The sequence below is a fragment of the Trifolium pratense genome, linkage group LG6 (assembly GCF_020283565.1).
Source record: "Trifolium pratense cultivar HEN17-A07 linkage group LG6, ARS_RC_1.1, whole genome shotgun sequence".
Taxonomy (NCBI): Eukaryota; Viridiplantae; Streptophyta; class Magnoliopsida; order Fabales; family Fabaceae; genus Trifolium; species Trifolium pratense.
In genome coordinates this window covers 26532193-26554107 of record NC_060064.1, presented here as the reverse complement: position 1 = coordinate 26554107, position 21915 = coordinate 26532193, and the positions used below count along the sequence as shown (strand labels likewise).

Sequence of the window (21915 nt, the reverse complement as noted above, 5' to 3'; positions counted from 1 at the left end):
AATTTTTTTGTTTTCGGCCAATTTTTTTAGCTTTCGGCCGATTTTTTTAGCTTTCCAAGCTGTCACTATCCCACTTTCATTAAGATGACATTCAAGTGTGTGGTCTAATTTGTGCAATTAATCACATATGGCCTCTAGCTTTGGTATGAACAACCGGCATAACATTTACCGACTCCGTCTCTCTGGGCACAAATCTCTATAAGTGAGAAGCTTAGCGTCAGAGTGTCGGATGTTATCATACTACATACGTTAGCCTCCTTATTTATTGATTCGGGTCGGCCGTCTTTGTTGAGACTAATACCAACCCTGTGAGGATGTATTATAATATGACCGATATAGTAATAATGTAAATAAAGCTTAAATAAAGTGAGGCATATAACATAAATATTTTATATTAAAGCGCAAACAGTTGTTACACAGCCCAAGCATCATGGAAGAGTTTCAACATCTCTACATAATTAAAGAACCATGCTTACCAATGGCGTAGATGCCTTGCCTCAAAAGCTTTACGACCTCCTAAGCTCCTCCTCTTCTCTCCTTGGATTGCTCCAAGTTAGTAGAAATACCGTCAAGTATTTTCTGAATGAGAAATAATGAGGGATGAGAGCTCTATTTATAGTGTTAATGAGCTTAAACTTTACGCACCATCGTGCCACGATAAGGTCCATCGTGGTACGATATAGTGGCGGCGTGGCCATTCTTCACTGAAACCCTATCGTGCCACGATGATATGTCATCGTGGTATGATTTTGTTTGGAAATAAATCTTCTGCGCTGATTTGTTTCTAAAATTATTTTTTAAAACAAATCTTCATCGTGCCACGATATGATGTCATCGTGACACGATGACGCGCAGATGTATTTTGTGATTTATTCCATTTTCGTCCTTTTCTTGGTATATTCTTCTAGATTCTTCATTTATTGACTTGTTGCGCAAGTGGCTTCATTTTCTTTAGGTTTCTGGGCCGTGTCACTATTTTTGCTTCTTTTTACTATCTAAACCTATACTAAAATATAGTACAAAATTTCTGTCATCACAACCCTAAATTTAAACCGTTGCTCGTCCTCTAGTAACATGCCTGTTAAACAAAATCGTCAGCAGTTAAAGAGATGTATAAAGATGATAGGAATTTCACAACCTCTATAGTCAGCAATTGTACCACTGATCTTTTTACTGCAGCGATCCTATTCAGTCAATGTCTTGGTTCGAGCGACGTTGATATTAGCAAGTCGGACCGATAATCACAAGAGTCCGTGTTCAATCTTTTCTCTCTTCTCGATCACTCATAATTTAAAAAGACAAATATGTCCTTACATTTTATTTTAAATTCAATTTGTTCCAATCATGCTGGTAGCGTTGATTATTATTCATTCATTCCATAAATAAGTCTCATTCTTGCTCTCCTCTCTCTCTCTCTCTCAGATCTACCTGAACCGACCCGCCGCAACAGCCAACTGATGGCGGCGCCTCCCCCCTGCAATTCCCTCCCCCTCAGGCGCCGCAGAGACCACGATTCAGGTACGAACCACCGTAAACCAGAGCAGCATACGCAGCACAGCATCTAATATTTTACAATGAAAAATTAATTGAAATAGATTTCTTGTTTGTTTTCTTTTGATTAGTTGAGGATCAGAATGAGGATCAGAAGGATCCTCAGAGATCTAAAGTTGGCGACCAGGATTTCGTAAGAGAAGAACTCAACACTGATTCTGTTCCTAAAGGTACAAACCCTAAATTATATTTTAATTAATTTCTTGTTTGGTTTGTTTCATTCTTGTTTGTTCCCATTCCAATGGATTTCTTGTTTGTTTTCTTTTGGTTATTAGTTGAGGATCAGAGTGACCCTTTTGCGAAATTGAAATCTTCTGGAGGAGGTACAAACAAACCCTAAATCATATTTTACTTAATTTCTTGTTTTTGTTTCTTCTGTGCTTAATTCTTGTTTGTTCTAGTTGCAAGCCTCACAGATCGGGAAATTTTCGATATGTGGCTTGCGATGCGGGGAGGAAAAACATGCTCCTCCCAAGAGGTAGCTGATAAAATGTTCAGTAACTTTAAGGAATCTATTTTGGATAAGCCCAGCACTCATGCTGATTCTGTTCCTAAAGGTACAAACCCTAAATTATATTTTAATTAATTTCTTGTTTGGTTTGTTTCATTCTTGTTTGTTCCCATTCCAATGGATTTCTTGTTTGTTTTCTTTTGGTTATTAGTTGAGGATCAGAGTGACCCTTTTGCGAAATTGAAATCTTCAGGAGGAGGTACAAACAAACCCTAAATCATATTTTACTTAATTTCTTGTTTTTGTTTCTTCTGTGCTTAATTAATTCTTGTTTGTTCTAGTTGCAAGCCTCACAGATCGGGAAATTTTCGATATGTGGCTTGCGATGATGGGAGGAAAAACATACCCCGACAAACAGGAAGAAGACAAAGCGTACATCAACTTTCAACAAAATATTCGTGAGGAGCCCGCAGATCAGGACGAGTATACTTACAATTGTCTCAGTTTAGCTGATCAATCCAAAGAAGAGATCGCAAAAAAATTCAGAAAGACGGGTAAGCCGGACCGGTATAATGGTTATGCTTTTAAATCCAACATTGAAAAGTGGCCTAGGTATGCTAAAATTCGGGCTACTCCAAATAATTAAGACTTTTGTGGTTGTTCTTAGCCTTTTTAGGAACAAGTTATTGTTTGTGTTAATTTTAATTTTACATGTTGTGAGATTATATATATCTAAGTATATATATAATTTTACACCTTTTCCTTTGTTGGTTAGAACCCTCCTGATGTGTGTGGAATTGTAAATTGGTAATGAATGTGGGGACGGTATGAACAAGAGAACATCTGAACAATCCTATTCTAATGCTCTTGCCAAATTTGATTCATATTATTATGGAAAATGAACTGTGCGCCTTTTAGTTAGTCATAATAATAACTTGCCAATTGTTGGTAGAAATGGAAAACAATGATAAGAAATCATTTGATTAGATTTGAGTATCATTTTGTTTTAGCATATGTATTTTCCAGGCTGAAATGGTTTGTTTGGGAATGTGGTCAATGCTTTAGCTACTAGTAGACCCTTCTTGTATGTAGCATGCCATGGTGAGGAGAGCTTCAGGCTCTCCTTTATGATATCTCAAACACGATTATGATTATGATGAGGCGGATGAATTGTTAAAAAACTTGGTTAACTAATTGAATTTTGACCTTATTCTACATCAATCATTTCATTGGGAGAAACCATAACAAGATGAAAATTGCTGTTTAGGCCCCCCTATTATTGTGATGATTTTTGTGAGACCTATATTTTCACTAACATATTAATAAGGTTGCAGATTTTTTAATAATTTTTAATAGACTATATTTACATTAATATATTTAATATATGGACCTAAGTTTTTGATGATTTTTACAAGACCTATGTTTTTACTTTTTACTAATTTATTAATAAGGTAATCTATTTTTTCATAATTTTTACATTATCTATATTTATATTCATATATTAATACGGAGATTTAATGATGGTTTTACCATTGTTTTTTTAGGGACTAGCTTTCCGTGTAGATTTTTCTTGCAATTCAACTATAGCCTATTTTTTTCCCATAATTTCTACGTTATCTATATTTATATTCCTATATTAATACAGATTTAGTGATGGTTTTACCATTGTTCCGCGACTCCTGTGCGGACGCACGGGTGTCCTGCTAGTATATGAAAAAAGATTAAAGTTAGGAATTATTTCTCTATGCAATTTATTAGTTGCTTTGTTTGAAACTTATAGTCATTTTGTTTGGTCTTTTTGTTTGGTCTTTTTTATAGGTGAGGCTCACTTCTTTCAAGGATCTTGCTTCTATGTTTCAAAGGTAAGGATCTCATTTCTTTCATGAATATTATCTTTAGTAATACATTCCTAAAGTACTAACTCATAATACATTATGTTTAGTTTTTCTTTATAACTCTTTAAAAGCTAATTACATAGTTCAATTTATAAAATACAAAACAAAGACAAGAAACTAAGCTCTAACATGATAATTCATGATTTAAGTTGCAATTCTAATTAATGAGGTTATTTGAAGTTTTTTTTATCACTTGACCTGTTTAATTTGAAGCTATTTTATTTTTTTATCACATCCTCCCTTGGAAGTAAATAAGAATTTCATATAATCTGATAAAAAAAGTAGAATTTATTTAAATAAAATCCTTTTGCTTTTTTTAAAAGTTCCATCATAATATAATTTCTAAGTAGAAAATTTAACAAGAAACATGGTTTAAATCAAACATATCCAAATATATTTCCTCCAAAAAAGAAAAACTGAACCAAATTAAAATGAGGTTGTAACACATACCAATTGCTACAACAGAAACATGTTTGACAGTTGCTTGAATTTCGACAACAAGAGTCCTGGGATTAAATTTATTTACTAAAATGTTGATTAATTTATTGTTATTTATAATTCATTTTAATGCTTGATAGAGTCGGAATCAGTGAAGCTTCTTTCTGCTCCCCTTGATTCTTGCGTTTTGGGGTTGGCTACTCAATCAATAGCGTCCGTGAAGTGATTGATGTACGATAATATATTTTAAGATATACTATCTATTTTAAGATATGAATAATATTGACTTTTTAAGGCAAAAAAAATACATTGACTATAAAATATTGATTTTTCTAAACTATCTATTTATAATTTGGAGTATTTATTCATCAACAAATAAGAACAAATCAATCGTATGTATTTGAAATAAAAGTTAGCTAAATATTAGTTGCTATGTTCCAAAAGGAAAGTAACTTAAATTTTGAATAAAGTTTCAATTTCAAGACGTATTGGTTGGTACTGTCAACATAAATAGGATTGAAATAATAGAATATAAGTACTTTGATTGTTGATTAAAGGAATAATAATAATAATAATAATAATAATAATAATAATAATAATAATAATAATAATAGGATAAGTAAAGTCCAAAGTTCGACAACGAGGTAAGTAAAGTCTAACCAATAAATTGTTCCACCCAGGAATCATACCCGTGTACTCCCAAAATCCGTCATTTAGAAGTTTTTTAATTTTCGGTGGAGAGGGTTTGGAGAGTTGTTGTTGAATGCTCATGGTCTGTTTGCTTCTCTATATATGTGAGACTTCTACTTCCCAGTCTCTATCCAACATCCTCCAAATATGTTGGATCAACGTTCATCCAATTCTCAATAATATTCACCAAGGCAAAGAATCAACATTAAGCTCCACCTTCCTAAACCCCATGTGCCTAATAGCTACAAGGGATATTATTGGAGTGACCGGGGTTTAAATCCCAGATTCCACAGTTCACCACATTTAAATGTGAGTCATAAATCTTTGATAACTAAAGGTTTTTAATGCTTTTTTTAATTGAGGGATGTGACTATAATATCAACCACCAATTTTCTCTCTTTCATGTGGTTCAAAGATGGCACCCAATTCCATTCTGTTTCTTCAACACAGTAACAGTCAATCGAACTATAGTATATATCAAAATACATCCATACAAGAATCTATTTAATATGAGTTGAAATAAAATGTTTCAAAAGTAAGACGTGAGCAAGGATTTTGTCCTCAAATGAACAAATTTCACTTTACATAAACAAAACTAAAACCAGCAAGAAACAAACAATTTAAAAGTTTAGCTTTGATTGTTAGTTAAGCTATTAAAAGTTTATTTTGTTTGTTGTCAAGGATTGTCTCCATAATAATAGGCAATGCCAACCATCAGCGCCACTGTAGCACCTTGGACAACCACACGAGCCCTCATTAACTTCTGGCCTAATTGAGAATTTCCTCGTCCTGATCAAAACAATGCGCCTGAAATTAACACAGCAAAGTTAATTAAAGAACACTAACCAACAAAGTTAAATGACAAGACGAAACATTCATGCGATCAAAGCACCAAAAGAAAAGGAAAAGGATGCAATCATCATTTAAAATTGATGTTCCACCACTGTCAATTTCCACTTCAGTACATATACACATATCAAAATTGTAAATAATCAAATTCCTTAATTCTTCGTAGATGCAAACAGACTCGATATTATTTCCAAATTCGCATGCACGGTGATTTTATTAGAGAGACAAAATCCAACCATGCATCCTATGTCCTTTCTATTACATACCTCTTTGAAAAACCTCTTGAAACGATCGCTTTCGGCATGATTTCCTTGTTTAACAATTTCATAACTTATTAATATAAGCTCAGGGAGCTCATCAAGAAGGTATTCATATGCACTGTCTAAGGAAGATCCCATAAAGAGCTGATCAAAACAAAATTTAAATTCATGAAATTCAATGCAAAATACAATGATAGTGAAAAGAAAAATACCGAATAGTAGTTGAAATGTTGCAGCATATTTCTGACAAACCGAAATAACTCTCTCAGTTCAAACCAACGATACTTGAAACCATTGTTCTGAAACGTAACTTCATTCAAGAAATCATGGTGAAATCTATCGAGCCAACCATCGTATACCCAATCTGTAATCACATCATTGTTGAAGGAATCCAAATGCACAACTTCAGCAGAATTGACCGGTAGTTCCTGTAACATGTTGTTAACCTCGCAAAGGAAATCGGCTCGTTTTTCTTTGTCCCATAATAATGGGTGTTGTAACATAGTCTTTATCTCTGGCCTACAAAAAATAAAACAGCCTAAGTAATAATATGATAAGTTTGACAAGTTTGATAGGGTGTATAGAAGGAAACAGAAAATGAGAGCCAAAGAGGAAGATATTTTCCTCCATTTTCAGCAGATATTTTCCATCGTACTACCCAAATTCATATTGAATCTGGAAGCTTACTCACATATTAATATACTCATCCATTTCCATCTTTATTTTCATATTGTTCTATCTATTATTTCACTATTTTCCTACTTTGGATCCTATCATAATAACAATAAAAATAACAGTGTTGTTAATAGCAGATCACCTTTGTGTTGGATCGGGAGCCAACATATCCTTCAAAAAATCAACCGCGATTTCCGAAAGTGTGTCCGTAAATCTTTTATATCGCTTTCCAAGCTTGATATTTTCCTCACATTGTTCTACATCTGCAGTCTTTCCGTATGGATGATTGCCGCCAGAAATAACATGGGCAGTCACCAGTGCCACGCTAAACACATCCGATGTAAATCCTTCCGGCTGTCCCAAAAGTCTTTCGGGGCATCTAAAACCGGTAGTTCCGTCGTTCACTATAAAAAAAAAAAGAATAATTATTAATTGAGAAGAGAAAGAATAGGAGAGAGAGAGAGAGAAAACGGTTGCCAAAACACTTACCGGACAAGAGACGATCAGACTTATGATAAAAGGTGAAATTGGCGAGTTTGGCCGTCACGCCAGACTTCCATCGCCAAAAAGGAGAATGTTATCCGGGGTAATATTTAGATGTCTAATGTTCTTCTTATGTAGATGAGCGACAACCTCCATATAATCTCTACAAGAAATTAATAAATTTAACAATCTAATCAATAAAATAAAATAGCAATAAATCAATCTAAAATTAAAAGATGACTAAGCTGAATACATTATCCGTACTTTATTATGTTGATAATGTTTGGATGCAAGTACCGAGAATACCCGACTTCAAACTTTGTGTTGTCTTTTAAGAATTTCTTTGTTTTGGAATTCTCATGGTCGACAGGTTTGTGTCCAAGCGCCTATATAAACTCTTTGAGACTACACCCTGCTCTCTCTAAAACGATGTGGCTGTAACCTTCCTCCTCCATGGCACCAAAACACTGAAGTATTTTGGGCATTTGGCCCAAATCCATATAAGCATGTGTTTCGACAATTGCTTTGTCTTTAGACACATTTGGTATCCTCTTGATGGCGACTTCGCGTTTTCCCCAACCATCCGTTGTAGGATCTTCATAACTGCCTTCATATATTTTTATTGGGTCTTCATCATCACCAGCGATCACCATTTCAAATACGGTGATCGCTGGTGATGATGAAGACCCAATAAAAATATATGAAGGCAGTTATGAAGATCCTACAACGGATGGTTGGGGAAAACGCGAAGTCGCCATCAAGAGGATACCAAATGTGTCTAAAGACAAAGCAATTGTCGAAACACATGCTTATATGGATTTGGGCCAAATGCCCAAAATACTTCAGTGTTTTGGTGCCATGGAGGAGGAAGGTTACAGCCACATCGTTTTAGAGAGAGCAGGGTGTAGTCTCAAAGAGTTTATATGGGCGCTTGGACACAAACCTGTCGACCATGAGAATTCCAAAACAAAGAAATTCTTAAAAGACAACACAAAGTTTGAAGTCGGGTATTCTCGGTACTTGCATCCAAACATTATCAACATAATAAAGTACGGATAATGTATTCAGCTTAGTCATCTTTTAATTTTAGATTGATTTATTGCTATTTTATTTTATTGATTAGATTGTTAAATTTATTAATTTCTTGTAGAGATTATATGGAGGTTGTCGCTCATCTACATAAGAAGAAGATTAGACATCTAAATATTACCCCGGATAACATTCTCCTTTTTGGCGATGGGAAGTCTGGCGTGACGGCCAAACTTGCCAATTTCACCTTTTATCATAAGTCTGATCGTCTCTTGTCCGGTAAGTGTTTTGGCAACCGTTTTCTCTCTCTCTCTCTCCCCTATTCTTTCTCTTCTCAATTAATAATTATTCTTTTTTTTTATAGTGAACGACGGAACTACCGGTTTTAGATGCCCCGAAAGACTTTTGGGACAGCCGGAAGGATTTACATCGGATGTGTTTAGCGTGGCACTGGTGACTGCCCATGTTATTTCTGGCGGCAATCATCCATACGGAAAGACTGCAGATGTAGAACAATGTGAGGAAAATATCAAGCTTGGAAAGCGATATAAAAGATTTACGGACACACTTTCGGAAATCGCGGTTGATTTTTTGAAGGATATGTTGGCTCCCGATCCAACACAAAGGTGATCTGCTATTAACAACACTGTTATTTTTATTGTTATTATGATAGGATCCAAAGTAGGAAAATAGTGAAATAATAGATAGAACAATATGAAAATAAAGATGGAAATGGATGAGTATATTAATATGTGAGTAAGCTTCCAGATTCAATATGAATTTGGGTAGTACGATGGAAAATATCTGCTGAAAATGGAGGAAAATATCTTCCTCTTTGGCTCTCATTTTCTGTTTCCTTCTATACACCCTATCAAACTTGTCAAACTTATCATATTATTACTTAGGCTGTTTTATTTTTTGTAGGCCAGAGATAAAGACTATGTTACAACACCCATTATTATGGGACAAAGAAAAACGAGCCGATTTCCTTTGCGAGGTTAACAACATGTTACAGGAACTACCGGTCAATTCTGCTGAAGTTGTGCATTTGGATTCCTTCAACAATGATGTGATTACAGATTGGGTATACGATGGTTGGCTCGATAGATTTCACCATGATTTCTTGAATGAAGTTACGTTTCAGAACAATGGTTTCAAGTATCGTTGGTTTGAACTGAGAGAGTTATTTCGGTTTGTCAGAAATATGCTGCAACATTTCAACTACTATTCGGTATTTTTCTTTTCACTATCATTGTATTTTGCATTGAATTTCATGAATTTAAATTTTGTTTTGATCAGCTCTTTATGGGATCTTCCTTAGACAGTGCATATGAATACCTTCTTGATGAGCTCCCTGAGCTTATATTAATAAGTTATGAAATTGTTAAACAAGGAAATCATGCCGAAAGCGATCGTTTCAAGAGGTTTTTCAAAGAGGTATGTAATAGAAAGGACATAGGATGTATGGTTGGATTTTGTCTCTCTAATGAAATCACCGTGCATGCGAATTTGGAAAAGAATTAAGGAATTTGATTATTTACAATTTTGATATGTGTATATGTACTGAAGTTAATGAGGGCTCGTGTGGTTGTCCAAGGTGCTACAGTGGCGCTGATGGTTGGCATTGCCTATTATTATGGAGACAATCCTTGGCAACAAACAAAATAAACTTTTAATAGCTTAACTAACAATCTAAAGCTAAACTTTTAAATTGTTTGTTTCTTGCTGGTTTTAGTTTTGTTTATGTGAAGTGAAATTTGTTCATTTGAGGACAAAATCCTTGCTCACGTCTTACTTTTGAAACATTTTATTTCAACTCATATTAAATAGATTCTTGTATGGATGTATTTTGATATATACTATAATTCGATTGACTGTTACTGTGTTGAAGAAACAGAATGGAATTGGGTGCCATCTTTGAACCATATGAAAGAGAGAAAATTGGTGGTTGATATTATAGTCACATCCCTCAATTAAAAAAAGCATTAAAAACCTTTAGTTATCAAAGATTTATGACTCACATTTAAATGTGGTGAACTGTGGAATCTGGGATTTGAACCCCGGCCACTTCAATAATATCCCTTGTAGCTATTAGGCACATGGGGTTTAGGAAGGTGGAGCTTAATGTTGATTCTTTGCTTTGGTGAATATTATTGAGAATTGGATGAACGTTGATCCAACATATTTGGAGGATGTTGGATAGAGACTGGGAAGTAGAAGTCTCACATATAAAACATGTATACAAGGCTATAACTAGGCAAATGGTCAACATAGTGTTAGTGAAAGGCCTAGTTTGATGATATCCGGATAGGCTAATTAGTGAAGTCCTAAATTCCTCACAGACATTTTATAGCGAATAGAAATAGGTTTAACCTGTAACATGTGCCACAAATTGCATTTTTTTTAAATTGAACTGATGTATCCTGTTCAAAATTATTTGAAGTTTCAGTTTGTTACATTTAGTAGCTATAGGCTAGATTTAGCATATTCTCTTAAGTTATAAGCTTCTGAGTTTATGCTTTATCCTTGCCGATTCAGTCGTATGTTTTTTGCTTGTCTAATCATATGTTTGATTTTATGTTCAATTTTAGTTTCTTGTTCCAAAGCAATTTCACCGTGAAAATAAAGAAGCTATGAGTTGTTGCTTCATGCAGTACAAGCGTTGAAACTATGTAGAACGCATAACTGACACGAAGCATAAGCAAAAAACAAGTTCGTTCAGGATGGAGAGACAATGAGTTGGAGAGATGCTTACTGAATATAAAGAAGTCTAGACTTTTGTTCGGTAGGTATTCGTAAACTAGCATCCTTTCTTCTTTATCACAACAGCAACCAAGCAGTCTCACTAGATTTCGATGTTGGAGTTTAACTAAAAGTGTAACCTCATTTTTAAACTCTTGTTTGCCTTGACCTGAATCTCTGGACAATCGTTTCACTGCTACCTCTTGTCGATTAACCAAGCAACCCTGAAATTCTTATCTATGAACATAAAGATGTGAAAGATGTTTTCACTTCTTAAATCAATAACTTAATGTAGAGTTCACATACCTTATAGACAGAGCCAAATCCACCTTGTCCAAGCTTATTCTCTTGACTAAAATTTCTTGTAGCTGTTATTATTGTTTTCAAGCTGAAAAACGGTAGACTTGAATGTGTGTTGCTTTGACCACCGATCTCTTCTTCCGAGGAATCTTGGTTTGATTGCTGCAGCATTTCATCTGAAGTTACAAATGGCGTGAGGTAAGACTTCAATCAACTTATACATTTTGCCATGCAATACACATACCCTTAAAAATAAAAATAAACAGGTATTATCCTTAAAAATATATAACATACCCTTTCTTTTTTTCTTCCACATGCAATACACACATGAGAGGAGGACGACAATTGCAACTATAGAAACTACCAGAACCGCAGCCAACCTCTTTCTACCAAGGATTGCTTTGCTGCTTTTGTTGCTATTTGCTTTGGCTGATACGAAGTAACAAGTCCATTGAAATTCAAATTTCGCCTAATTAGTGGTATCAAATTTAGAATGAAAAATTTAATAGACTAGTAGGGAATGTCTTACCTAATTCAACACCATCGACGCGTAAAAATAAATCTTGGCCTTGATCACTAAGTTTTTGAATGTCCATTAAATCACCATACCAAGTCAAACATCCACTTCCACCATTCCTCACATCAGCAAATGCATAGGCAGTACAAGAGCAGTTTCTTAAGCATTCTTTTTCACATTCTTCCAAACTCAAACCACCTTTAGCAACTGCTACAGATGTATCAGGAACTTTCAAGCTTACAATTTTGACAAACCCTTCTCCATTATCACAGATAGATACACCTTTCTTTCTTACACATCCTCCTGACCCATCTCTACTATCATACCAATCACGTGGAAATTTCGGTTCAAAACCAAGTAAACAAGTACACTTAAAGTCCTCAAAGTTGAAAGGGTCACAATTACTGTTTGTTCCACATGTTGCATAGTTATCGCATTGATTTGTTGGTTCAGAGACCAGTACCGGTTCCATTGAGTCTTTTGACTGTCCCACATGAATGTTTGAAAGAAACCAGATTGCTGAACCACAATCCTAGTAATGACAGACTTATCAAACATGTTATATGTGAGTGCTACATGATTGTCATCTTCAACCAAAGAAACGTTAAAAGTGGCCATATCTCGTTTCATATTAGGTACACCTACTAATAATTCTCCGTTCCAATGTCCACCACGCCACCAAGGAAGATCACCGTTGTACATAAACAACTGAGTTTTGCCAATGGTGCTGAATTTCAACGTGAATGCGCCTTTTCCAGGGTCAACATCTGTCTTCCATGATTGAAGGAACCAACTTTGATTAGTTTTTCTATCAAAACCAACCTTTAGATACGGAAGCAAGGTATCTGTGGGATGATCAAAGCTTTCCCAGATAACAGTTTTGGTATTGTTTATCATCAGAACAAGATTTGCTATATCCGATAGCTGAGCTACGACACTGGTACTATTTCCTTGTGATTGTGGGATTGAAACATTTGTAGACCAAATGGTAATAGTGCTAAGGTTGTGGTAGAGTACTAGATTTCCATTTCGGTCTATCGATAGGATTCCAGAAGTGTCATATTGATTGGACTATCTCTGTTTGCAACCCAAACAACAGTTTGGATTGGCAAATTGTTGTACCAAATTCCGACATAACGAGAGGTGGACTTTTCTGGAGTGAAGAATCCAAGAGCAAAAGTTTTAGATTTAGAAACAAGAACCTCACCATCTCTTATTGGTTTATCAGTGGATATGGTATCAGAAGAACAAGAGCAAAAGGAAAAGGTAATAAGTAGAATCAAAGAGTTTATAAGCAACCAATTGTTATGTAATACTATCTTGTGTTTAAGATTTTTGGCTGTGACAAGGTAGAGAAGATTTCTAGCAGATTCCATCTAGAGTCATCAAATTTAGTACAAACTGACACAGATTTTATTCTTCAACAACACAGTTACTTAAACAGTTGATTTTAGAGTCATCAAATATTTCCTGTGTGACTATTTTGTCTTTGTCTTAGGTTGGCTGCTATATTATATTTTCCACACAATGGAACATTGACACCTAATGAAAGTGGAAAAGTAAATAAAATGAATGAAGATAAGATACACCTATCTATGAAGTGAAATATATTCTAAGGAAATTGTGAATTCAGAATGATGGCTTCTTTTTGTACATGCACCTGGCTAGGAATAGATTTAAAAATATTTGAATCTAGAGACATAAGAAAGACCAGTACGTAATTAGGCATAGAAATGCACCTCAATTGCTTTTCGGTAGTCAGTTTAGTCCTCAAATGTGCTTTTTGTTGGTCAACTTAGTCCATAAAATAACTATAAAAAAAAAGACACTAGGTCCTGTATTTACAGTTAGGCGGGATTAGGGTTGGAAATTAAAGCGGGATTACAGATATAAAGATAAAAATAACAATACGATATACATACAAAGAATTTCTTATAAATCAACCTTTTACATTTGTAATGAATCTTTAACTTTCTCATTTTAATTTTACTCTAAAAAATTGAAAGTCAAGTAAATTTCTTTTCTATGTATGCAAAATATCACTACCAATCCTATGAATTAAAATTCAAATCACAAGTTGCCTTCCACTATCTGCCATCTACCATTGTGCAGGTAACTTGGTTCACTGTGCAAGATTCATCTTTTTTACTTGAAGAAGAATCAGTTTCAATAGGATTGCTTCCTAGGCAAAATCCAGGATTTTTCGGCTCTGCTATTGTCGCTGTTTCACTACTCAACATCAACACCACTGAAGACATTGTTGGTCTATCTTCTGCTCGCTCTTGTACGCATAATAGCCCAACTTGTATGCATCTATGAACCACAGAAGGTGAATATGAATTACCAATGGAAGAATCAATCAGTTCCAAAGCTTTTCCTTCTTTCCAAAGCTTCCAACTCTACAAAAAAGAAAAAAAATCAATTTATTTGTTAGCAAGAAGCAAGAGATTATACGATGAGTTTACAAATTACAACTAATAAAGCAACTCTAATTCATACATGACCGAGAAGATTCAATTCTTTGTTTGCGGAATAGAAACCTCGGTTCTTTGTTCCACTTATGATCTCCATCACAAGAACACCGAAACTAAAAACATCAGATTTCACGGAGAAGATTCCATCCATAGCATATTCAGGCGACATATAGCCACTGCGAGTAACAAAATTGTTTATAGATTGTAAGATAAATAGATCATTGTTAATTTTGGATATTTTTTGGAGCGGCAGTGTACTCACTATGTTCCAACGACTCTAACTGTATTTGCCTCCGTCTGATCCGTGCCAAAAATTCTAGCCATCCCAAAATCTGATATCTTTGGATTCATTTCTCGGTCAAGTAAAATGTTGCTTGCCTTAAGATCTCTATGGATGATCCTAAATCTAGAATCTTGGTGAAGGTAAAGAAGTCCTCTAGCTATTCCACATATAATGTTGAAGCGTGTTTGCCAGTCTAGCGAGGATCTTTTAGCTTTGTCTGAAAATCAAACATTTGTACACACATTAAACCAAGCGTAAAAAAAATAAAACATGATTATATAAATGTTAATGAAATTAAATTAACTCACCGAACAAAATAGCATCAAGGCTTCTATTTTCCATGTACTCATAAACTAGAACCTTTTCATCTATCTCAAAGCTGCAACCAAGTAGTCGAACAAGGTTTCGATGTTGAAGCTTAACAATCAACTTTACCTCATTTTTAAATTCTTCAACACCTTGGCCAGAATTTTTTGATAATCTCTTTACCGCAATATCTTGACCTTCCAACAACCTACCCTGATGTAACCATAATTATTCATATGTTAAATCAAATGTATGATATAAGACTATTAAGACTTATTTTGGTGATATCTACAATAACAACTTTGTATGATTGCACCTATTAATTACTGTGCAGTAATTGTATATATGCGTCGAGTATTAGGACTTATCATGGTGACAGATATAAAAAAGAACTTACTTTGTAAACAATACCGAAGCCTCCTTGTCCAAGTTTATTTTGTTCAGAGAAATTGTTTGTAGCCATAGTTATGGTATTAAAATCGAAGAACGGCAATTCTAGATCATCCATGTTATTTTCATTTGATTGTTCTCTATTACTTGTAAACACTCCATCAGTTATAAGCAAATCCTGACTTTTTTCTAATGAACCTGATTTAGGAACAACAAACAAAACATTTCATTATTCAACATGCATTCAGAATAGTACATTCATTCATATATGTATATAGGACATGTACATTACCTCTTTTTTCATGCTTCCCTTTCAAATTCAATAGAAACTGCAATTTTTTCTTCCTCCACAAGAAACATAATCCTACTGCCAAAAATATAATAGCTGCACCACCAGCCATAATGCCGATAGCCTTAGCTGTCTTGCGATCAGAACTTTCTCTTAGCACTTCATCATCTGAGACAAAATAGTTTTTGTAGTTAAGAATAATATCCACTTTCTATTTAGTTTGTTTTTAAGTTACAATTATTTTAGAATTAAGATGTGCAAGTGCAAAAAAATTGATGTTGAACATAGGAACATATATATAAATTATTGCAGACATAAAGGCATGTCAATTCTGTACCAAAAAAAAAAAAGGCATGTCAATTTAAAAAGAAACCAATAAGCTCAATATAATAATAAAAAAAATACTATTAGTCCACAAATCCTAGCTCAACTGGCAGAAATGCCGAAATTCCTAGTGTTGAACGTCATGACTAGGGTTCAAACTTCAGTCTCTCTACTTTGTGTGTGAGTTTTCAATGGCTTTGTCATTTCATTTATCAGACTAATTTGTGTGTGAGTTTTCAATGGTTTTGCGGTTTTAAAAATATGCATGCTTCATAGAGTACAATGCAAGAAAGGGTATCATGTGCTAAAGTATTAAAAATATGATGTTGCTCAAAAACTTAGAGGAGGCAAAAGCCACTTTTCTTTTTATGTACTAGTAAAATCAGACCAATTTTTATATTTTAATCATGTCTTTTCTTATTAGAAATAAGTGAGCAGTCACAAAAAGGCTAAGTAGAAAAAAGTGAAGAAAACTTTTGTTTATTTATGAAAATTAATGGATTCTCTACCGTTAGAGACTTGACATGCAACTTTACCAAAGTTGATAAAAATCTCCCTTTGAGTCCCACCACAGAAGGTGGAGGGCACCATTTTAATCACTAGATTCTATCTTTACAAATTTTGTCAAATTCCAATAGAAATACTTGTTTATGATGTGACCAACAAAATCATGATCATGCATTTATAAAATAAAGTTATAACAACTAGTCCCATTAATTATTATTTAAACATATGATATGGTGCATGTAATAACTATTATAACTATATAGAGAACTTGATCAATTACTTGATTTAGTTTAGATAACTATAAAAATGGGAAAGTGGTTTCTAAATGCAAAATATTTCTTCTTAGAAACATGAAACACAATCACATATACATTATTTGTAATCAAGTTTTTCTATAGTGAGCATGTGAATGATATCAACTATTAATAAAGAGATTAATAAGTTATATTATATGCACACGTATATCAAGATTATGGGTGACTCGATCTGCAAAATATAAGTACTAGATAGAATAGTATATAGGACACTACAAGACAAAACAGCACAGGACAAACATTTAAGGTATTAAACAGATTTTGCATTGTGCAATGTTTGGTGGAGAAAATGTTATTTCGGTATTTTAGACAACTTGTACAGAGGACAAAAAGTTGTCCCGTGATGCAATGGGAGACAAGAATTTCATATTTTCTCCTGTCTCTTGGCTCCCAGTTTGTCCAGTATCAAAAACAGTTTTAAAATCAAACACAGTACAACTGAAGTTGTCCTCCTATACGCACAATTTTCTCCTTTAGAGAAATCAAATTATTATATTTTGCATTAATTGCGGCAGCAAATGTTAGGTGTAAAATGAAAATATAGAGCCTCACAAGTCAAAAAATAGTTGGCCCACAACCCACCAATTTGTGATTTAAATTTTGAAGGCCTTAATACCGGATTTCAATTCATGACAACAGACCCTTAGAGTGGAGGATCCCACAAAACTTTATTAAAATTAAATTCCTATATAAAATTATTATCGTTCCTTGGGATACTAGTTAAAAAAAAATATACTATATTAAAAATATATATTAGATTTAGTTTTCTAACTAATTACTATTTAGCATTTTTGTATAAATTATATATATATATATTTTATTCCCATTAACTCACGCAAAGAATCATGAATTATGAATACTTGCAATTTGCGCACATGTTTTTTCCGTCAACAAACAAAACAGGTAGATATATGATATAGTTTATTTGTCTTTATCAACCATTTCTAACGTATGGATTGGAATTGGAAAGTTGTTCATATGTGGAGAAGAAGACAAATAAACTAGGACTCCCTATTTATTTCCATGCACATACTAATAAAAAATATTTTGAGCTATTTTTAGTGTTAAAAAGTCACATTTGTTAGAATGTACTAATTATTTATTTTTTTACTTTTATAGTGTTATCCTATATGTTTAATATAATTGCATTAGTAAATGTTCACTATCCTTAATCCACTATATTTTTTTCTAGGACAAAATTATCACAATTCATATAAAATAAAATAAAAAAGACATTATTTAAGAAAAATAATTTACTAGACTTGACGAAAGAGGACATGAATCATCAATCATACATGATCGAGGAGTCACATTAGACTCGAAGTCGATATACTACTTCAATATTGATGTGGCATGGTGGTTAATTTCATTCACAATTGGGTGTAGTGGGAGGTGGATTTCCCACAATTACAGTATGGTGATGTAACTGATCTGAGACGTATGATATCTGATCAACAGTTGAGATTGATTTACTATATAAAACTATATTTTAAATTCAAACCGTTCGATTTTAAATCACCGATCAAAATAATTATAATGTAAAATTGCGGATCATAGTGAATCTAAATCCGGATGTCGTGTAAAACGTTTCTTTAAAACTTTTGATAACTTTGCCACATTAACGTTTCATATCTTTGGAGAGAAAACAACCGTGTCAAATAATGTAACAACTAAAAAGTTTAAAACTAGGAAGCAATGAGACCCAAACAAAACATTGAAGAGAACATGGATCATTATTATGAGTCTATGACTTGTCATCATTCAAAAGAAACCCACCGGCCAACAACAACAAAACAAATTCCAAATTTCCAACTCATTATATTCCAAAAGCTAAAACTGCTTAATTTTAGTACACTCTCAATTTTCTCAAACTATTCATGAGTATGGCACCAATATTTTTGGACACTAGTTAAAGAACTCAGAATCATATGTATGGATCAAAATTCGAACTTAGAATCTCTCAAATTCCAAGCTTGATGATTCTTTGGATGAAACCCTTTAATACAATTACAAACAGGTGAAGCATTTGTATCACATATACCAAATGGACCACACTCTTTATAATTATCACATTGATCTTTTGGTGCATACCAAAATTTAGTCCAAATTTTTCTACTATGTATCCATGTAAGTCTGTGAAGTTCACCTAATGAATCTACACTGAGTTTTGAAAACAATGATTCATTCCCAATTGAAAATGTATAATAAACTTCATGTTCATTTTGAACAAAACTGAATTGAATTGAATCAGTAACTGGTTGCATCTCAGGTACACCACTGAATCTTTTACCATTCCATGGTCCACTTCTATAAATTCTTCTATTTCTATTCCAAAGAAAAATTTCTGGAACACCATGATAATCCATCTTGAAAGATATATCTCCAATTGAAGAATCTTGATCTGTTACTTTCCATGAGTTTATGTGTGTTTCTGTGTTTGTGTCAAAATTCCAACCAAGTTTCATACCAGGTAACAAAGTATCTGTTGGAAAATCGAAACTTTGCCATAAAAACTTTGTTGGGTCGTTTTCATTTGGTGATTCTGATACAACCAAATTCCCAGAATCCAAAAGTTGAAGAATTGGGTTTTTGTTAAAGGTTGAATTTTTATTGATTTTTTCGGTGGCCCAAATGGTTTTATTGGATTGATCGATGATAATAAGGTTTCCTGTGTCGGTTAATTTGAGGAAAGAATTGGGATTTTGAATTGGGGTGTTTCTGTTTGCAACCCAAACCACTTGTCTGTTATCATGGTCGATGTTGTAGCTGTTGGGAAAAACCGGCATAGAGAAAATAAAGAAACGCAATCAACAACGCAAGAATATAATGTGGAAACTCCAAATCGGAGAAAAAACCACGGTCGTTGTCAAAACCGACAACCAGAGAATAAACACTATGTGAAAATTGTTACAACACATAGATTATACCCTCAACCTTCCCTTGGCCCCCAATACACCCACACTCTTTAAAGTAAATATTTGAACTACAACTCAAATACTCTTAAACAAAGAGCATAAGAGAAAAGCAAAAAGATATATAGCTTTGATTTCCCCCTTGCTTCACAATTCTAAGCGATGTGGGACTTTCAATAGCTATTTTGTAACCTTCTACTTTTTCTTCATTAGCAATTTGAGACTTACATTGCAATCAATCCCAACAGTAACGTATTCCTAGGAACCAGGAAAAATTGTCGTAGGAAAAGAAACTGAGTTGGAAAATTCCTGTTGGTGACAAAAGGGTTTCGTTGAGTTTAAGGATTTGGGTTGTTGTTAAGGTATCAGAAGAAGAAACAGAGATTGATAAGAAAATGGTTGAAGTTGAGAGAGAAAAGAGAAAGAGTGTTTGGAGGGTGTGGAAACTGAAAGCTTTCATGATGTTTGTTTGAAAATGAAAAAATAATAGAGACACTTTGTTTATTGGTAGTATATGGAAAAGACTTCTTTTCATGTTCAAGAGTCAAATCAAACACAATAAAATTTGTCACCATTGTAAAAAAAAAATTAATTTGTATTTAAAGTTGGTGTAAAGTTATTTTACATCAACAGTGTAAAATTATTAAATTATAAAAGAGTTTAATTTTTATTTTAAATTAACGGTGTAAATAAATTAAATTATAAAAATAGTTTAATTTTTATGCACCGTCGGTGTAAAGGTATTTTATACATTGACGGTGTAAAATTATTTTATCCTGACGGTGTAAATAAATTAAATTATAAAAAGAGTGTAAAATATTTTACACCGTCGGTGTTTTACACCGTCAGTGTAAATGTATTTTACACACACAGCTGGTGTAGGTGTAAAGTTATTTTACACCGGGGGTGTAAATAAATTAAATTATCAAAGAGTTTAATTTTTATTTTAAACCGACGGTGTAAATAAATTAATTTATCAGAGTTTAATTTTTATTTTAAACCGACGGTGTAAATAAATTAAATTATAAAAAGAGTTTAATTTTTATGCACTGTCGTTATAAAGTCATTTTACTTCGTCGGTGTAAAGGTATTTTACACACACCGACGGTGTAAATAAATTAAATTGTAAAAAGAGTGTAATTTTTATGCACTGTCGTTGTAAAGGTATTTTTACACACTGACGGTGTAAAGTTATTTTACACTGACGGTGTAATTAAATTAAATTATAAGAGTTTAATTTTTATACCGTCGATCTAAAGGTAATTTACACATGCATACCGACAGTGTAAAGTTATTTTACACCAACGGTGTTTTCTTTGCCCGATTTGCAGTGTAGTAGCAACTCAGTATACAGTTGAACTAGGCCGTTTTATAATGGGGACGGTGTGGTTGATAGTCTACTTGCACAATTTTGGGCAGTGCTACGAAACGTCTTAAAGAAAACGAGCTAATCCGCGACTTACCCCAGTAATAATAATAATAATAATAATAATAATAATAATAATAATAATAATAATAATAATAATAATAATAATAATAATAATAAGTCTTAAATCTTGGAATAAAAATGCTTTTGGCCATATTTTAAAAGGCAACACGTCCAAATTAATTATAAGATTGGATGTATTTGTGCTTATCATCTTCCTTCAAAGCCTTTTGCACTTATTTCTGGATTCTTTGCTCCTTCAGTTCAAAACCAAAGTTGAAGATTCTTTGGATCTCTCTGACTTATTGACATTAATTGGGTGCATAGAAAACTGTTATAAAAATATTTGACAAAATTTTTTTAATTTTTTTTTTGACAAAACCAAAATTTTTTAATTTAAAAATAACATTACTGGTGTTGTTCTTTATTAAATGTCTTTAAAAATTTAAGATGGATGAACATTAACATTTGAAGATACTAATGTTATAATTAAGCATGTGACAAGTAGCTTCATTGATAATTTTTTAATGAGTTTATCTTTAAATGTGATTGTACTTATCTTATAATCTTGCTTCAAAGCCTTTTCCTCATCTTCTTTCTTGCTTCCTTCAACATTACTCCTTCGGTTCAAAATTAAAGTTGAAGATTCGTATGTAAGATCTTTCTAACTTATTCACGTTAATTGAAAAAAAACAAAAATATGGGAAATTTTTTTATTGGAATCTTTATGTTGGGAAATAAAATGTTGACCGTTAATTAAAAACTTAACATTATAGGTTCTGTTCTTTTTAAGTGTCTTAAATAATTTGT

General features: G+C 33.3%; 4 protein-coding genes across 20 annotated transcripts; 1 reads left to right on the top strand and 3 right to left on the bottom strand.

The window, feature by feature from the left end:
- The first annotated feature begins 1362 nt into the window (after positions 1-1362).
- On the top strand, positions 1363-14011 carry LOC123890530. 14 transcript variants are annotated; one of them, XM_045940159.1, is made up of 10 exons: positions 1363-1518; positions 1623-1721; positions 1827-1874; positions 1953-2108; positions 2214-2261; positions 2344-2556; positions 3821-3864; positions 11381-11402; positions 11498-11561; positions 13993-14011. In XM_045940159.1, exons 1-10 carry the CDS (start codon positions 1458-1460, stop codon positions 13994-13996), a joined length of 759 nt encoding a protein of 252 aa, XP_045796115.1. In that variant the 5' UTR covers positions 1363-1457; the 3' UTR covers positions 13997-14011. The 14 variants fall into 14 exon arrangements, 12 of the variants coding, with proteins under 12 accessions (XP_045796115.1, XP_045796114.1, XP_045796122.1 ...); XM_045940158.1 differs by lacking the exon at positions 13993-14011 and adding an exon at positions 12516-13361; XR_006802849.1 differs by lacking the exon at positions 13993-14011 and adding an exon at positions 10981-11099 and having other exon boundaries at positions 11194-13361.
- LOC123890534 (sensor for unfolded proteins in the ER ire1-like) lies at positions 5694-7083 on the bottom strand. 2 transcript variants are annotated; one of them, XM_045940173.1, is made up of 4 exons: positions 6952-7083; positions 6347-6653; positions 6141-6278; positions 5694-5832 (listed from the first exon to the last, which is right to left on the bottom strand). In XM_045940173.1, the coding sequence occupies exons 1-4, from the start codon at positions 6975-6977 to the stop codon at positions 5794-5796; spliced, it is 510 nt and encodes a 169-aa protein (XP_045796129.1). In that variant the 5' UTR covers positions 6978-7083; the 3' UTR covers positions 5694-5793. The 2 variants fall into 2 exon arrangements, with proteins under 2 accessions (XP_045796129.1, XP_045796128.1); XM_045940172.1 differs by lacking the exon at positions 5694-5832 and having other exon boundaries at positions 6008-6278.
- LOC123890527 (receptor-like serine/threonine-protein kinase SD1-7) lies at positions 13771-15869 on the bottom strand. Of its 3 annotated transcripts, none has more exons than XM_045940154.1 (6): positions 15626-15865; positions 15341-15531; positions 14946-15156; positions 14617-14854; positions 14380-14530; positions 13771-14279 (listed from the first exon to the last, which is right to left on the bottom strand). In XM_045940154.1, the coding sequence occupies exons 1-6, from the start codon at positions 15732-15734 to the stop codon at positions 13968-13970; spliced, it is 1212 nt and encodes a 403-aa protein (XP_045796110.1). In that variant the 5' UTR covers positions 15735-15865; the 3' UTR covers positions 13771-13967. The 3 variants fall into 3 exon arrangements, with proteins under 3 accessions (XP_045796110.1, XP_045796112.1, XP_045796111.1); XM_045940155.1 differs by having other exon boundaries at positions 14086-14279; positions 14421-14530; positions 15626-15869; XM_045940156.1 differs by lacking the exon at positions 15626-15865 and having other exon boundaries at positions 15355-15492.
- Positions 15870-18704: 2835 nt separating this feature from the next.
- Positions 18705-19576, bottom strand: LOC123892003 (receptor-like serine/threonine-protein kinase SD1-8). Its single transcript, XM_045941859.1, has one exon. It carries the CDS (start codon positions 19551-19553, stop codon positions 18705-18707), a length of 849 nt encoding a protein of 282 aa, XP_045797815.1. The 5' UTR covers positions 19554-19576.
- Positions 19577-21915: the final 2339 nt, after the last annotated feature.

Excerpts from the sequence above, each read along its gene's own strand:
- LOC123892003 (XM_045941859.1), bottom strand. The coding sequence starts at position 19,553 with ATGCCGGTTTTTCCCAACAGCTACAACATCGACCATGATAACAGACAA.
- LOC123890527 (XM_045940154.1), bottom strand. The coding sequence starts at position 15,734 with ATGGCTGGTGGTGCAGCTATTATATTTTTGGCAGTAGGATTATGTTTC. Across the intron at positions 14,855-14,945 it reads CCTTGATGCTATTTTGTTCG|ACAAAGCTAAAAGATCCTCG; the intron begins GTGAGTTAATTT and ends TTTGATTTTCAG. Across the intron at positions 14,280-14,379 it reads AATTGAATCTTCTCGGTCAT|AGTTGGAAGCTTTGGAAAGA; the intron begins GTATGAATTAGA and ends TCTTTTTTGTAG.
- LOC123890534 (XM_045940172.1), bottom strand. The coding sequence starts at position 6,977 with ATGTTGGCTCCCGATCCAACACAAAG. Across the intron at positions 6,654-6,951 it reads GCTCCCGATCCAACACAAAG|GCCAGAGATAAAGACTATGT; the intron begins GTGATCTGCTAT and ends TATTTTTTGTAG. Across the intron at positions 6,279-6,346 it reads AACATTTCAACTACTATTCG|CTCTTTATGGGATCTTCCTT; the intron begins GTATTTTTCTTT and ends TGTTTTGATCAG.
- LOC123890530 (XM_045940158.1), top strand. The coding sequence starts at position 1,458 with ATGGCGGCGCCTCCCCCCTGCAATTCCCTCCCCCTCAGGCGCCGCAGA. Across the intron at positions 1,519-1,622 it reads CCGCAGAGACCACGATTCAG|TTGAGGATCAGAATGAGGAT; the intron begins GTACGAACCACC and ends TCTTTTGATTAG. Across the intron at positions 11,403-11,497 it reads CCAAATCCACCTTGTCCAAG|CTTCTTCCGAGGAATCTTGG; the intron begins CTTATTCTCTTG and ends GACCACCGATCT.